The 17,665-nt window shown below is 38.7% G+C and overlaps 1 protein-coding gene across 18 annotated transcripts in view; it reads right to left on the reverse strand.

The window, feature by feature from the left end:
* Window positions 1-1,921: 1,921 nt before the first annotated feature.
* MBTD1 (mbt domain containing 1) overlaps window positions 1,922-17,665 on the reverse strand; it is a 73,761-nt gene continuing 58,017 nt past the window's right edge. For 15 of the 18 annotated variants that reach the window (XM_047759174.1, XM_047759172.1, XM_047759170.1 and 12 more), the window contains 5 exons: window positions 16,913-16,995; window positions 16,310-16,544; window positions 15,741-15,818; window positions 11,877-12,068; window positions 1,922-5,137 (listed from right to left, as the gene is read on the reverse strand). In XM_047759174.1, the coding sequence (XP_047615130.1) occupies window positions 5,019-5,137; window positions 11,877-12,068; window positions 15,741-15,818; window positions 16,310-16,544; window positions 16,913-16,995 (707 nt within the window). In that variant the 3' untranslated portion in view covers window positions 1,922-5,018. Of the gene's footprint in view, window positions 5,138-11,876; window positions 12,069-15,740; window positions 15,819-16,186; window positions 16,545-16,912; window positions 16,996-17,665 lie in introns of those variants that run through there. The other 3 variants (XM_047759176.1, XM_047759177.1, XR_007132012.1) reach the window with 2 other exon arrangements.

Here is a 17,665-nt window from a genome sequence, read left to right on the forward strand (position 1 = left end):
ATTGCTGTGAACTGTGGTGTAGGTTGCAGATGCAGCTGGGATCCAGCGTTGCTGTGGCTTTGGTGTAGGCTGGTAGCTGCAGCTTTGATTTGAACCCTAGCCTGGGAACTTTCACATGCTGCAGGTGTAGCCCTGAAGAAGAAAAAAATAATTGTCTTTTGAACACATAGTAATTGCATTAAACTGCTTTACTTTTTACACAATTATTTGTTGTCAATAACTAAGCCCTATTTTGGCTGCTCCGCTGCCTATGGAGTTCCTGGGCTCCTTGGATATCAGATCCAAGCTGTAGCTGGGACCTAAGCCACAGCTGTGACAATGCTGGATCTTTAACCCACTGTGCTGGGCCAGGGATGGATCCTGCATCCCATCGATCCCAAGACACCGCCGATCCCGTTTGTGCCACAGTGGGAACTCCAGCTTTGTAATTCTTTTTTTTTTTTGTCTTTTTGCCTTTTCTAGGGCCACTCCCGAGGCCTATGTAGGTTCCCAGGTTAGGGGTGTAATTGGCGCTGTAGCCGCCAGCCTACACTGGAGCCACAGCAGTGCGGGATCTGAGCTTTGTCTGCGACCTACACCACAGCGCACAGCAACGCCGGATCCTTAACCCACTGAGCGAGGCCAGGGATAGGAAGCCACATCATCCTCATGGTTCCTAGTCGGATTCGTTAACCACTGAGCCACGACAGTAACTCCAAGGCTTGTAATTCTTAACAGGCCAGAAAAGGTTGTTACTCTAGCCTCAGCAAGTCTGTAGAAAGGGAATAGTTTAGCTGTTCTTCCTATCTCACAAGGCTGGATAAACAACACAGTGCTAAAAAGATACTTGTTCTGGGGAAAGACTTCTCATAAAATATGCTATGGGCATAAAGCACATTAAGAAACTGGTTTCTCAAGAGGCATGTAATGATTTAAGGAAGAATATATATGTCAAAGCTCATGAGATAGTAATTGAGGACAACCTGGGAATTCCAATTTACTAGAACAACTGCTCAAGCCACTTAAGGTAGGAAGCAGGACAGGAATTAGGTTCTGTTTTTCTCGGAGTGTGTTATATTTTGCTGAAGTGTGATGAAAATAACCCCTGAAGAGACCCAGCCCATCTCATTACTAACACCCATAAAAATTCTCTACAAACTGCTTCTACAGTCAAAGCTGAATAATTGCCCACATCAGTTGTCTGTGCATTCCCTCAATGTAAATAGCAAGAGCAAGCTGGACTAATTCATTTACATCCTATGAACTTTGTTGTGGAGGTTAATGGAACTGAAGAAAAAAAGAAAAAAAGAAAAAAAAAAGTCCCCTAGCAGGCATGCCAACCCTGAAACACCATGTTCTATCTAACAAGGTGATTTAATTTCCCCACAAGTGCGCCACACTCACTCCTGCTGTAGGTTTTGCCTTATTCCCTCTATGTGAGATCCTGGCTCAAACGCAACCATGGCTAAATTACCCATCCATATTCTCTTCCTCCCTTGTCAGCCAGTAGTTAAATTCCTTCTCACTCATGCTGGCTTTACCTTGTGAAAGCACAGCTTCTGTGAGGGAGGAACTGAGGAGCTGATCTTTTACAAGGGCCTTAGATTACTTATAAAAGGCACTCAATATTTTGCTTTTTAGGGCTGCACCCTCGGCACATGGAGGTTCCCAGGCTAGGGGTTGAATCAGAGCTGTAGCCGCTGGCCTACACCACAGCAACGCCAGACCAGAGCCACATCTGTGACCTACACCACAGCTCACAGGAATGCTGGATCCTTAACCTACTGAGCGAGGCCAAGGATCGAACCTGCGTCCTCGTAGACACTCGTCAGATTCATTTCTGCTGAGCCATGACAGGAACTCCAAGGCACTCCATGTTTTGAATAAAAAAAGGAACCCCTCAATACCACCAAAGCATATTAAAGAACTGCTCACATACAACTTAACTTTAATGTTTTATTTTGTGTAAAAAAGGGCAAATTTAGTGAATTATTTTCATCTTGTACACAAAGTTATAATTTTAATGCTTTCCACATCCATGCTGAAAATTGGTAATTTGGTAAAAATGAAAGGAACATAAATTTCTCTGAAGGAATTTTTCACGCCATTATATATATACATTTCATGAGAAAGTCTCAAATGCTTTCTCAATGATCACAAGTTACCAAGAAAATAAAAGATTAAATTTGTACAGATATTGATCTATATATCAAATACATACAGAAATGATGTAAAAACCTTATGCAGTTTACTTTGACCTCTGTCCTCAAAAGATTTGCCCAGGGACAGACGCTTTTCTTTTGTATAAATGACTGTGGCTTTAATATTTAAAGTATGAAAATCAAAGGAAGAAACCCAGTTTAATCACAGTATTTTTAAAATCCCTTCCCAATAGTAAAGGATCATTACCAAATATATAGCACCATAATACAAATATTGATGGGAGAGGGTATTCACATCACGCAAAATTAATAATAATAAAAACAAACAAACACTGAAAACCCGTGTTAGTATCCGTAGAAGAAGTTGATAACAGCTTTAGCTTTCCTCATACACAGCAAGGAAAAGGTTAAAGGGTTTAAACTACCAAAAATTCCCAAATAATCCTAACAGGAAAAAAACAAAAACAAACCAAAGGTCAGCAGTACGTTTGAACCGTAAGAGAGAATGGGGCTGAGTTGTATGCTCGGAGTTGCTGCTAAGACATAAATCTCCTCTGCATCAACTCATTTTCTGTTCATCGGCAGTAGGAGTTAGAGTCGGAGCAATGAAGAGGGCTTTATGTTGTGTTTAGATGGTAGAAGTCTTACCAACCTTTAACTGTTGGTCATGGGATTAAGACAGGAACACTTCATAAGTACGTGGGAAATTTGAAAACACTCAGAGCCTGGCTTTGCTGTAGAACTGGAAGCTTATAAAACCTGGCTACAACTGAGCATTTCACAGAGCTAATTACCAGGCTCTAAATCAAATCCCTCCTGGTTTATTCAGTTCCCCGTAGAGCCCCTAAGCCCAGGGTATTGTTAGAGCACTTGATACAACTGGCTGCTTGTGCTCATCGCATGAAATCAGAGTCCTGGGTTTAATTCACTAAGCCTGAGAATAAAGACTTTGTAACCCTTGCTTTGGAAGTCTTCCAGGCTTTAAGTGTACGGGAAGATTCTTAAAAGTTAAAGATTTGGGAAGTGTGAGGATGTCACATTTACAGTAGGTCCCTCTCAGTAACGTTTAAGATAAATATCCAGTAATTTAACAGTTGAATTCACATATATTTGACACATGAGAATCAACTTGGCGTTGATATGATCTGCATTTTATGCCCCTAAAGAGTCAGTATTAAGAAATGTTGACATGCGATTCCATACATTCTTACACTATAAAGTAACAAATTTTACTTCCAGTAGCAACTACAAAACCTTATGATATTAACCCCTCTTGCATAGAATGAGGTAAACCTGTGCATATTACCAATGCTATTATTCCCAAAAGTAGAGCAATATTTTAGAAAATAAATTGCTGGTTTTTAATGTTCTATGCATTTTAAAATTCAAACAAAAAACCTTACCTAAAATGGTCTCCTGGGGCTTTCCATTAACATTTTTTAAAGCATTCCGTAGGCTGAAGGACTGTAGAGGTTAATCATTTTGATTAATTTCTAATTAGCCCTACCTACATTCCAGAGGAGATGGTCAACATTACCACTCTGAGGAGGCCAGGCTAAGACCCAGAAGCACTTCTAGAACAGATGCAATTAATTCCTGAGAGTTTAGTTTATGAACCTCACTGGTAAATGCTAAAGCTCTCTCATTCAGTCACAACTCAGAAAGTCAGAAAAATGCAGAGAGCAAACCTTTCACAAATTTACCCTTATATCCTTTTTTAAAAGGAGGCTATGTTAGTTTTAAAATAGGGAATGTTCAAAATGGTCCAAATGAATTACTATTGTTAAAATTAATTCTGAATATAATTAAAGAAAATTCATACTATATATATATATACGGAATTTTAAGAAAATTAAATTCTCTTTCAAATTAGCTTTCTAACAAATCCAGAATAGTTAAAAGCAGAGCTGGAATGATTTTGAAATCTAAAGTTATTTTGGCTTTAAGCAACTTAATTTGATTCTCCTGGTAATACAGAACATGTGTTTTGGGGTGTGGTTATACCAAGTATTATCTCACAGATGGTGGCAAGTGGCAGAGAACTGATCAGAATCTCTTTTGTGGGGTATTTTTTTTTTTAATAAGGAAAATAAAATAAACTAAGGACAATATTACAGTTTCCCCAACCCCTCAACATGTAGACTGAGATCTTGTATGTATCTTGTCAACCATTCCAGTTTAACACTTTAGTGTTAGGATAATTTTACTCATTTTTTAATTAAGAGAGAACATATAAAAGTATCCAGAGTTCTTCCAGTTTCATACAGAACTCCAAATAAAATTTCACAGAAAGAAGAACATTTCTGTACAAATATTTAAAATGGGCTGCAATAAAATGCCAACAAGCAGAATTAATTACCCTTCCATGATCTATGTGGTGATGAGCCCTCCGAGGGGGCAGGGTTCAGTTGCATATTCTGCAGCAGAGGAAGCTGGAGATGTGACTGGCCTAACTTCTGAAATCCCAAAGTCTCCCAACAGGTACCAAAAAGGTTCATTTGTAATGACAGTTCATTTGCATTTACAACTATATCCTTCTTAAATCATTTCCTTCAATCCTGCTACCTAAACTTTAATCTTACCAAAAAAGTTAGAATTTCAGTTCTTGTTAACAATGCACATAAATCCAAACTTGGAAAATATTACAAAATTCTTTCAAAAGCTTCAAATACAACACAAAAATTGTCCATCTTTATAAATTGAAAAATTTCCCCCCACGGCTAAAATAGTTTCCCTACCCACTTGAAAAATCTGGAACTGAAATTTTCTATGTTTAGCAAAATGTCCCAGTAGAATAGCCCCACTGTACAGCTGGATTGATTATAAATCAGTCCTGTGTAAAATTCTTTCCCTCCCACCCACAGTTTCTGAGCCACCTCAGGGCTCTTGTTTGATGTAGAAGTTGGCAGAGCCATTGCTCTCCTGATCAGATGCTCCTTGGAGGAAATTATAATCCTCTCCATCTATCAACTCCTCCTTCAGTTGCAATGTAGTCACTGCAAAAAAAGAGATAAACGTACGAGATGTTATTAAGAATTTCTGGAATATTCAGATTGTTTTTAATCTTCATGTTCCACCAGCTTTTCATTTAGTAAGACCTCTTCATGCCTTCAATAACTCTTAAAATTAACCCCCTGAAGGAGAAGTATTTAATGTTATTTTCAAAGTGTATGTGCAGTTAAGGCAAGTTCCAAAGAGAAACAACACTGCATACTCAATACTGCAGAATGGACACTGTTAATGAAATACTCAGGGTAACAGTGATCACTGATCTGACTAGAATAATTAGAATTTTTCTCATGATTAAGTATTCACTTTTACGTCAATGTCTCCATAAACAATGATGAATTTCTTTGATGGCTCTGAACTTATAAGCAGTAACACAATAAATATGACTTTAATACATTATCTCAAGGAGTACTTTTATTAAAAAGACTCCCTTCAGAAAAAAAAAACAGGAGTTCCCGTCGTGGCGCAGTGGTTAATGAATCTGACTAGGAACCATGATTGCGGGTTCGGTCCCTGCCCTTGCTCAGTGGGTTAACGATCCGGCGTTGCCGTGATATGTGTAGGTTGCAGACGCAGCTCGGATCCCGCGTTGCTATGGCTCTGGCATAGGCCAGTGGCTACAGCTCCGATTTGACCCCTAGCCTGGGAACCTCCATATGCCGCGAGAGCGGCCCAAAGAAATAGCAAAAAGACAAAAAAAGACAAAAAAAAAGACATAAATCTGATAATTTAAAAGTATTAGGAGTTCCCATCGTGGCTCAGTGGTTAACGAATCCGACTAGGAACCATGAGGTTGCGGGTTCGATCCCTGGCTTTGCTCAGTGGGTTAAGGATGTGGTGTTGCTGTGAGCTGTGGTGTAGGTTGCAGACATGGCTCGGATCCCGAGTTGCTGTGGCTCTGACGTAGGCCGGTGGCTACAGCTCCGATTTGACCCCTAGCCTGGGAACCTCCATATGCCGCGGGAGCGGCCCAAGAAATGGCAAAAAAAAAACCCCAAAAAACCATAAAATATATTATCTACAATATAAATATCATGCAAATATATAATTACATAGTCATAAAAAACAAATAATCTTATATTAAACACCTTGACTTGTTTAAAATAGACAAAAATTAAGTAATCATTTTAGGTAACATAAAAATTGACTGGCATCAGCAACGTAAACAGCTAACTTGACAGTAGTACTGCCTGTCTGAGTTCTCGTCCGATGACTTTTTTTAATGAGAGCAAATGACAGTATAGGCAGTCCTCAATTTATGAACATGTTCCAATAGATCTTCATTTTTATGGACAACTGATTTTCAGTTTCCAGTACTGTCAATGGGGATTAGGTTTCTTGGTAGCCACTGAAGTCATGGTAGTCAGAATTTTTAGTGACAGAAGGGCTTTTTTTTTTTTAGGGCCACACCTGCGGCACATGGAGGTTCCCAGGCTAGGGGTCAAATCAGAGCTGCAGCTGCCAGCCTACACCATGGCTACAGCCGTGTGGAATCTGAACCACAACTGCAACCTACACCATAGCTCATGGCAACAACAGATCCTTAACTCACTGAGCGTCCTCATGGATATTAGCCGGGTTTGTTACCGCTGAGCCACAAAGGCTCTTTCTAATGCATGAACAAACAAGAGAAAGAGGAATTTGTTGCTGTTCCCAGAAATGGTCTTACGCAAAAACGTAGGCTGTTTGAAGTCTGAGATTTTCCTATCTCTTTTTATAAACCTCTCTGAAATTACTGTCCCTCAACACAATTAGCCAGTAAATTCAGACTGCCTTGAATCCCTTCCCTGAAGCCTACCCCCTGCTTCCTATAGCACTCCTCCCTTCAAAAAAGTCACTTGTCTATTTTAAATTTTAATTTTTGTCTTTTCAGGGCCACACCCATGGCGTATGGGAGTTTCCAGGGTAGGGGTCGGTTGACGACCTATATTGCAGCCACAGCAACACCAGATCAGAGATCTGTGATCTACATAGCAATGCCAGATCCTTAACCCACTGTGCGAGGCCAGGGATCAAGCCCGCATCCTCATGGATACTAGCTGGGTTCTTAACCTGCTGAGCGGCAACAGGAACTCCCATTTCCCATTTTAAATGAAAATGATCTCAACTAGATGTCAAACACTAGTCTAAGTGACTACCAACCTTTCATAGATGTGATCAAGTTTCTTAAAAAGCTATTGTTTAACCAAAATTGAGTTGGTAAAGTTTCAAATAATTTAAAGAACAGGTGACCTTTTATGCTCCCATATTCGCTGGAATCTAATCCCATGCTGAGTAACGCTAACTTTCTTCTTCAATTTTTCTAGCACACAGATCTGCCAAATCAGAGGTCACAAACTGGGCTTCTCCCTCTCACCTTTGCCCTGTGGTTCTTTTACATTTGACTGAATACTCTCAAACAGGAGATCTCACTTAAAACCCTGAAAAGTAGAGAGACTTGGTAACATGAAACCAGCATTCCTGAAGGACTGTTAACAGTGGGAACCAGGGGGCTGCTACAGCCCGGCAGGATAGGCTGAGGCCTCTCCCTGCGCAGTGTGTTAACTCTCAGGCTGGTCACTCAGCCAAGAGTAACCAACTGCTTGCTTCCTGCAGGCACTGGTTTGAAGGAAAAGATGAAAAAATTTTCTTTATTGTGGATCTTTTCATTATAACAAGAGTGAGAGGATGCAGATATATATGGAATGCAAATTGGGAACTGCTTACACAGCTGAAACCACATCAACTTATGAGAAGAATAAGAACTCAAAGAGTGGAGTTCCCGTCGTGACGCAGTGGTTAACGAATCTGACTAGGAACCATGAGGTTGCGGGTTCGGTCCCTGCCCTTGCTCAGTGGGTTAATGATCCGGCATTGCCGTGAGCTGTGGTGTAGGTCGCAGATGCGGCTCGGATCCCGCGTTGCTGTGGCTCTGGCGTAGGCCAGTGGCTTCAGCTCCGATTCGACCCCTAGCCTGGGAACCTCCATATGCCGTGGGAGCGGCCCTAGAAATGGCAAAAAGACAAAAAACAAAAAACAAAAAAACTCAAAGAGTATTTAGATGAGTAAGCCAACTAAGTTTTCATGAAGCAAAAACTCGACAGTGTCACCATGTGGAACAATATTAAAATGACTACACTTTTAAAGTCAAATAACAATAAAAAATACTTTGTGTCTTGATTTTAGCTACAAAAGATTAGTTTCAAAAATAATGCTCTGTGAAATCTTATTTAATAATTTAAAGAATAGTCTTTTGAGGTATACGAATTCATTTTGTTTTACTTTGGTACTTGTTTTGGTAATGGTGTTAAAAAATTTAATAGCCCAAAGGCAGAAAAGTGAATACACTATCCGTATAATAGCAAAACAGGAGTTCTGGTTGTGGCTCAGTGGAAACGGATCTGACATTGCCGTGAGCTGCGGTGTAAGCTGACAGCTGTAGCTCCGATTCCACCCCCTAGCCTGGGAACATCCATATGCCACGGGTGCAGCCCTAAAAAGCAAAAATCAATCAATCAAAACTAAAAAAGCTATAAAAAGCAACAAATAATAGCAAAACAGATACTAATCAGATTTTTGAAAGGTAAAGCGAAAGTGACTGTGCTTGCATTCTGTAAAAAAAATTCTTTAAAAAAATTGCTTAATATGGGAATTACCACCGTGTTTCAATGGTTACCGAACCTGACTAGGATCCATGAGGATGTGGGTTCGACCCCTGGCCTCCCTCAGTGGGTTAAGGATCCGGTGTTGCTATGAGCTGTGGTATAGCTGGCAGACACGGCTTGGATCTGATGTTTTTGTGACTGTGGCGTAGGCCAACGGCTATAGTTCTGATTCATCCCCTAGCCTGGGAACCTCTATATGTCGTGGGTGCGGCCCTAAAAAGACACAAAAAAATTGCTTAATATAATAAAATGGAAGATATTAATACCAACATGCATTAATTGTTAAGACATGGAAAAGGATAACCCCCCACATTTCATTAAAGGTGCAGTACCCACAATAAAAGGTTGATTAAAACAGTATCTTATTATATGATGATCAGATGGCTAAATGAATGAGAAAAGAATTACTGTGCTTCAAGACCAAACATGTTCCATTCAAACGGATGTTTTTTGTTTTTTTTAAAATGTAAGAAAGGTAAATTGAGATAAGCTGAGATTCTAAAACACATCCTGAAACTATGCACATTTACTAACAATAACAAGTTCTGGATTATACTTCTACTCATGCTAAAATATGGAAACAATGTGCTTAAAAAAAAGTAACTCAAGATAAAGGTGAAACATTCACTCAGATGTGGAATGTTTTAATGCAAGGTTTCACTGTTTTCATGGAATCTAAAATAAAGCCTGTTTGGTAACTTCACGCTAATCATTTCTCCTTTATAAGCCTTGTTCTCAATGAATGATGGATAAAATAAAATAGATTGTGGCTGATGTCAATTTCTACAAAAATGCATTTTCTTGGCTCTGTTTTTAAAAGGAAGGCACTCTGCTGACTCTTATCACTAACGTTTCAGAAGATAAGCCAACGGAAATCACATTTTCTTAGTTAGAAGTCCATAGATAATAAATTTTTTCAATAGCTACACAAACTTCAGCTTTCAGATAGTGAAGACAGCAACACACTCCCTACAAAGTTTCACCAGAGTAAAATCGCACTTAAGTCCCACAGGACACGCCCCCTGATCAAGACACACACGACAGACTCGTGGAAAGGAAGTCCCTTAGGCCTTCTGGTTGCCATCCTGTACGTCTACTCCAAGTTCCTGGGTTTCGCCAATCCTAAAAGTCAAGTTCTCTTACAAAACATGACACACACCTTCAAAATCAGTCTAATGCATGAGAAAACACATCTAAAATCCAACAGAAATTCGGAGCTCACAGTACCTATAATTAATTAGGTTACAGAAGACTTTCCTAATAATACATACATACAAAAAGAAAAAAGTTAAAAAGACAAATAGGAGTTCACGTCATGGGGCAGTGGAAATGATCCGATTAGGAACCATAAGGTTGAGGGTTCGATCCCCGGCCTGGCTCAGTGGGTTAAGGATCCAGCATTGCTGTGAGCTATGGTGTAGGGTGAAGCAGCTCAGATATGATGTTCCTATGTCTGTGGAGTAGGCCGGCAGCTGTAGCTCCAACTGGACCCCTAGCCTGGGAACCTCCAGATGCCACAGGTGTGGCCGTAAAAAGCAAAATAAAAATAAATAAATAAACACAAATAAAAAGAAATAATACAAGCTGAAACGCTCCTTCGATAGACTTTGAATATTTTTTTTTATTTTTGTCTTTTGTCTTTTTTTGTTGTTGTTGTTGTTGTTGCTATTTCTTGGGCCGCTCCCGCGGCATATGGAGGTTCCCAGGCTAGGGGTCCAATCGGAGCTGTAGCCACCGGCCTACGCCAGAGCCACAGCAACTCGGGATCCGAGCCGCGTCTGCAACCTACACCACAGCTCACGGCAACGCCGGATCGGTAACCCACTGAGCAAGGGCAGGGACTGAACCCGCAACCTCATGGTTTCTAGTCGGATTCGTTAACCACTGCGCCACGACGGGAACTCCTGAATGTATTTCTATTAAAGAGAAAATAAACTTGGATTTGCAGTCCTAATCTACTTTTTTATACAAAGAGGTATATATAGTGATTTTATTAGATATAAAGATGAGAGTCATCTTCAGAGAAACAGACTAGGAAGGATCAAGATCACCTAACACACTGTTTAATAAGGCAAAAGCTAAAGAACACATCTTAATACTCGAAAAAAAGGCTGATGACAACTTCAGATGCAAAAATATTAGCAAACAGAGCAATGAGAAGAAAACAGAGCTGGGTATTAAGTCCCATCAGCATTTTCAACATAGAGAAGGCACTTTAAAGAATGCCAGTCAGATTAAAAAATTAATTTAAAAGCAATAGTTAGGATACGGCAGAATACAGGCCACAGCAGATACAACTTTGGCTTTGAAGCTATGTGATCTGTACTCATCTCTAAGACTCACCAAACGTTAACTGAAGCCTTTCTGATATTCTATGATAACATGTTTGTTCTTAGCAATTACAAAGGGCAGTCTTTCTCACACTCTACCAGCTTGGCCTAACCAATTCAACTAAATGTCACTTACTTAAATCACTGTACCTACATAAACACAAAATTACACAAATGAATTTTGCTCAAATTCAACACCCAAATTATACTGATATTGTATTTCCAAGTCCATGCTATTCAACTAAAATTGTGGTAAATGTTACTACCAGAACCAAAATTACAAAGGAACACAAAACACATTATTTCTACTGAATGAGATGCTATGGAATGCTAAGAACAAAGCCTCATTTCTGGATCTGATTAATCGGATTGATCCCTCATGGCCTATTTCTCCTCCAGGTCAAGTAACATAGAATTCTGTAATGGAAGATGTTCAACTATTTTAATGAGACCATGAAATAGTATAAGTTGTCTCGCAATTTCATAAACTGAAATTATAGCTTTGTCTGAATTTGAAGCTCAGAAGTGGCTTATAACAAAATAAAAGTCTTTCCCTGATGATTCATCTTAGTGAAGTGACTATCAAGAACTAGTGAAAATGAAATTTTCAGTTGAAAGAAAAAGAAAAATTTAATGAGCCAGCATCTGTCACGCCAGACCATGCCTTCTCTCCCCCGCCTTCGCTCCCCCGACCCGAACCCAGACCTTGACCCTCTGCAGTACCTGAGGTGCTGATGGGACTAATTAATTACCTGTTTTGAGGCTGGGACTGAACTCTCGGCTAGTGCGGGGAGGTGGGAAGGCCTCCGAGGCTGTCTGTGCTGGAAGGGTTCGATATGGAGGAGGAGTCAACTCTTCGTCACCAGAGAAGCTCCTCCGCAGCCCACCTGTCATGGGTAGGCTCGACAAACTGACAGGCTTCTTCCCACTTGGCATCTTCCTCTCTAAATATCAAGTCAAACTAAAGTAAGCTTTTACTTACATGTGTGGTAAGAAAAGTGCATCATAACTAGGAAAGGCTGCATTGCATAGGGTACTCTGAAAAGAGAGCCAACTATGCAAGGTTTGCATTTCTAAAACCAAGGGGTGGGTGGGCATGTATGTGTGTGTGCGTGGGCTGCGGAATGGATGACAGGTGATTATTTCTAGTCTCTGCAAGTCCAACTCCTGGATCCTGACTCTCCACTGAAAACAAAAGAAAGCAAAATAAACTACAGAGAGCACTGAGTGTGGAGAATTAGCTGGCTAATTACCTTTAGGAAAATTTTAATTTGAGGGGATTGAAAATCCACTAGAAGAGAGAGGGTTTAAAAACCCTACTTGCAGGCCAAAGTCAGTGGCTGCCTATGTAAGACAAACACTGTCCTTCAGAGAGAAATCAAACAATTTAATAAATGTATTTGACACATGGCAGGATTTTACTGATATGAAATGTACTTCTCTAACTTTCGGTTTATAATCCACTCTTTCAGGAAAGTCATAATTCTTAATCTGAAAAGCAGTTCTAAAGTTTAAACATTTGTTGCCTGCATGTTTGTAAGCAATCTAATTGCTTTTAAAACACTTTTCATTAGAGTTTCATAAGCACACAAAAACCTTCGAAGACTTACACAATGCTTTCACCACCAACAAATAATAATCTAAGCTCTGCGAATATTGAATAAACAAGCATTCTGCATTAATAGGTTGAAAGCTGAAGGATACTTACATAGCTTTGTGACTATAAATTACATGTTTTCTTTAAGAGTGTTTTTTTTCCTTACAAATGACCCAGGCAGGATCAATTAGAAATTATGCTTTGCAAAATTAGGACTAAAAAGATAAATACAAGTCAGACAGTATTCCTATGTAAAATGATCTGGAAACCAAGCTCCTATGAGTACACATTTAATTCTCAACTGCCAAACCAAAATCATTTGCAGCAATCATGTAGACGAGAGTCTAATGTATCACACACTTGGAGATAAAAATGCCAGGAGAGTTTCTACCTTTCTACTACTTACAAAAGCCCCGAAGATGGTACAGAAATTAGTGTTGATTTTCCTGCTCTAGAATTATTAAACCTTGAGGGAAAAAAGGCTTTTCAGATTGGATAGATGACTTGCATACAATGATCCTCTTGACAGAACATAACTCTTATTTCTCAACAGCACTAGTTATGCTATAAAGCATGTTCATACACAGCTAATCGAAAGACAAGCTAGGACAATGAAGCCAATCTATTTCTGTAAAAAGTAAGCCCTACCAAAAGAATACACTGATGGATGATTTTAGGTACAGTAAGACCAAAGATGAAACAACAGAACCAGAATATAATAATCTGTAGACAACCTTAAAACCAAATAGAAGGTTTTGTAGCCTGTCTGACATAAATCTGCATACAATGGATGACTTAAGTTTTTGGACCCCCCAATTCTTTCTTATTTTGGTAAATAAAGTTTTGTGTGAAAAGGTTGTAATAAACTACTTGCTGCTGAGTAATGTGAAAAAAAAATTAAAGGAGCAAAGAGTACTCTTACAAGAAGACTGCCTCTTCATGCACACAGAACTACAATTCCTTATCCTCAATTCCAAAAATTCAAAGTTTTTTCGGCACAACTTTGGCGACAAAACCAGACCTTACTTAGTATACTATTTATAACCTTTATTTAGCCCATTAAATGTAACTATTTACGCATATTTTGCTTTGGGAAATGCTGCAGAGCCTACAAGGGATGTTATATAATATATGCTACAAACAATGTACTTCTTTTCTAAAATCCAAATAATTCTAAATTTCAAAACACATCTGGCCTTAAGGATTTCTAATAAGGGACTGTGGGTCCACAGTTCTTTTTTATGTCCAAAGGACAATTTAAAGGCATTGGAGATGATGTCATAATATTAAGAGCTACTAAGATGTTAAAGGACACATCATATTGTAGCTCTATCCAGTTTTTCAGCTAATCCTGAAATCTAGTACTGTTATCACTAAAAACTAGGATAGTGATATTACCACTTTATTAATTTCACATTTCTTCCCATGTCCCTAGCCCATTCATTCAAAATCATTACACCCCATAAGCCACAAACAAACCCAGTAAGAGTTACACCAACGGAGGTATGCGATCTGTGCATACAATGCTCAGAAATTAGATCTAAAAAACATACATCACACGGTTACTAAGTAATAAAAAATGTTCTGAAATTCCACACATTATGGAAAAAAAATCCTGATATCTCAAAGTCTTATCTAATAAAATGTGAAAAGACAGGCCAAAGTGGCCTGTACTACTCAGCCTTAGAGAAAGCTTAGTGATCAAACATGGTAAGCAGCTGGGTGGCAAAACAATTCTGGGACTGTAGGAGGCTTATGTCTATAATATGAAAGAGAGGGTTAGGGGCCTGATGGTTATCACTACTGTGAGGCTGATATGGGTTTTTTATGCGGAGGAAACCAAAGAACCACTGCACTGGCTGCTAGAAGTTAGGTTCCTCACTGAAGAAATTATAAACAAACATCTATGATCAAAAAGATAAGGGCTGGATTTTCCTTGTGGCACAGATGGTTAAGGATCCAGGGCTGTCACTGCAGTGGTTCAGGTTACTGCTGTGGTTCAGGTTCAATCAACTTCCATATGCCACAGGGGATCCTTGAACATATGGCAAGTTAGTTGGAAAAATCTGTTTTAATTTTAATCCTTGAATGTACTTTTTACTTAAAAAAAAATCTTTAAATAAAAATAACCATATCTCAGAGCAAAATATTCCACAAGTTTCATGAAGAAAAAAAATCTGTGGTTTCCTATGTTGGGGGAAAAAAGATTAAAAAAAAAAAATCAGAGTTAGCTTTTTTTTTTTTTTTTTTTTTTGCTTTTTAGGGCCGCACCTGTGGCATATGGAGGTTCCCAGGCTAGGGGTTGAATCAGAGCTGGAGCTGCTGGCCTACACCACAGCCACAGCAACACAAGATGCGACCAACGTCTGCGACCTACACCACAGCTCACGACAACGCCAGATCCTTAACTCCCTGAGCGAGGCCAGGGATTGAACCGACATCTTCAAGGATACTAGTTGGGTTCTTAACCCACTGAGTCATCACGGGAAGTCCCAAGAAAAATTTTCTTTTTTGGCCACACCGATGGCACGTAGAAGTTCCTGGGCCAGGGGCTGAACCTGCCGCACAGGAGCATTCTGAGAAAACTTTTCTTAGGTCTGATTTTGTTAGCTATCACCTTGAATTTCTCAAAAGCATCATTCTAGAAAGAGTTTTCATTTATAAGGATGGGTTTATTAATCTCCAAGTCTATTGTAAGCATCTGCTTTTAAAGTTGTAAAACTCTTAAAGATTTAAAAAAGATTAATTTTCAGAAGGTTTACATGTTACTTCAAGAATTGTCCATAGACTCTATTCTTTACCACATATTAAATATTGTGGTAATAATTTCCCCTATCAAAGGTAAGTGTTTCTCATTACTGAAAAGGTTTGCCTTTTATAGCATACTGCACCTTTAAGCATAATACAGAATGCACAGTTGTCTGCTCTCAAAAAGGGTATCATTTCTGTGCAAGAATATTTAAGACCCCAACTGGTTAACAAGTTACAAAGTGTATATAAACACCACATGGTGACCCACTTTTCTTATGTCCTTTGTATTGCTGGGACTTAGCCTTTTTCTTCTGCTTTGATGAACCTGATTGGCTTTCTCTTGATGCTGAAAAATAAAAGGGAAAATTGGTACCAGACACTCCTTACAAATCTAGATAGAAGTTAGTTTACCAAGAACATTAGGCTTATAAAAGTATACGATGTTTCAAAAATAAGGGTACTTTTTCCTGCAAAACCATGAACTTCTATACCAGACAGATTCCACTACTTATTCAATAAGTCCTTAAAATATACCAATAACATAAAATTTATTAGCCTGTAACTTTAAACTCATTAAAATAAGTACAGTTTAATTTGGTGAGTGCTCTTGATGTTGTGTTTCTATAGTCATTATGTAACTGACTACTGAGTTCACACTGCCATGGTACACATGGTCTGATTCTGTGATATTGTCGTTGAGTCTTAAGATCTTACCTGGCAACCAATCAGACTTAGGTATATTCTTGTCCTGTGAGCTCACAAGATGATTTATGTGAGATAGTCCTCCGAGAATTGCTGATTTTTACAAAAGGACACCTTTTCTGTATACCAACTTACACTGTGATGCTGGAGGCTGTAGCTGATATCCAGTTAATTGACACCACCCTACAGGATAGAGGTCAGGGGACTCACAGTCTACCCACTGATCATATTCTTCTTCCCATCCATCAAAATGTATCCTTAAGAGACGATGAATAATTCGAGTTACTGTGGCTACACATATTAATCGCGGCTCCATGAGATCTACTGCTTCTAATTTCATTCCTACACGAAATCCGTGATTGGGAACATCCTAACGTGGAGAAGCAAAACATTAACACTGGTGAAAAGAAGAATGTATAATCCGCCATTACTAAGGAAGAAAAAAAAAGAACACAACAAATTGACAATTTAGACCAAAAAATCTGAAATAATTCTTTAATTATTGAAACATATGAGGCTGAAGCATATTAAGCACTACTTAAGAAATGTATTCATTCCTATTTTACTCAGATTAAAAATAAAACAAAATCTGGAAACAACCTAAAAGTCCTATGTAAAGAAAATACTTAGCATTGTTTTACTATTATATATTCATATTAATCTTAGGAATTCTAGCATAAGGCAAAGACATTCTGACCAACACTGATTTGCATTTGTGAGGCATCATTTAAAACTTACCTTATTAAACAGTTTTACTGGTGCTGCAATGGAGCCAGTTTCCCTGAGGTAGTCAAACCATTTAAAAGGAAGTTTTGTGTAACCTGAAAAACACAACTAGTTTAACTAGCAGTTCTTTTAAAATGAGCATATATTAAAATGCAGATGTAAAGTAATTTAGTATACACTATAATCACAGATTTTGTTATATGACAAGCTCTGTGTTATATGAATTGTGCTCTGATGCTGTAGAGTTTGATAGTTCCTCCTTGTTATATGGATTTTCCTCTTTTTTAGACAGAAACAAGTACCCACTTATTCTAATGCCAAAGTGACTCTCCCCTCCTCACTCTGTAAGAACTACAGACTTCTGCTTTTTCCATCCTAGGCTTAGAATAGCCTAACATTTAACACTTTTCAGTAATATTTTTCTTTCTTTGTAAGAAAGAAAACAGGCTGGGCAAATACTTTTTTTTTTTTTTTTAATAGTCCACTCTTTTGGCTTTTCTCCATTTCTTAAAGAGAAAAAAACCTAAGGCTCAGATACTGAAATTAGGAAAGTCATTGCTTAAACCATAAGAGCTATTTAAGCATATACCTGCTTTTAAAGAGTCACACGGTAATCCAAAGATGAAAACTTGCTTTTCCTCAAAAGCTAAAGTTTTTTTTTTTTTTTTTTTTAAGGGCCACACCCACAGCATATGGAGCTTCCCAGGCTAGGGGCTTAATCAGAGCTACAGCTGCTGGTCTACACCACAGCCACAGCAACTTGGG

The sequence above is a fragment of the Phacochoerus africanus genome, chromosome 14 (assembly GCF_016906955.1).
Source record: "Phacochoerus africanus isolate WHEZ1 chromosome 14, ROS_Pafr_v1, whole genome shotgun sequence".
In the NCBI taxonomy this organism is placed as follows: domain Eukaryota; kingdom Metazoa; phylum Chordata; class Mammalia; order Artiodactyla; family Suidae; genus Phacochoerus; species Phacochoerus africanus.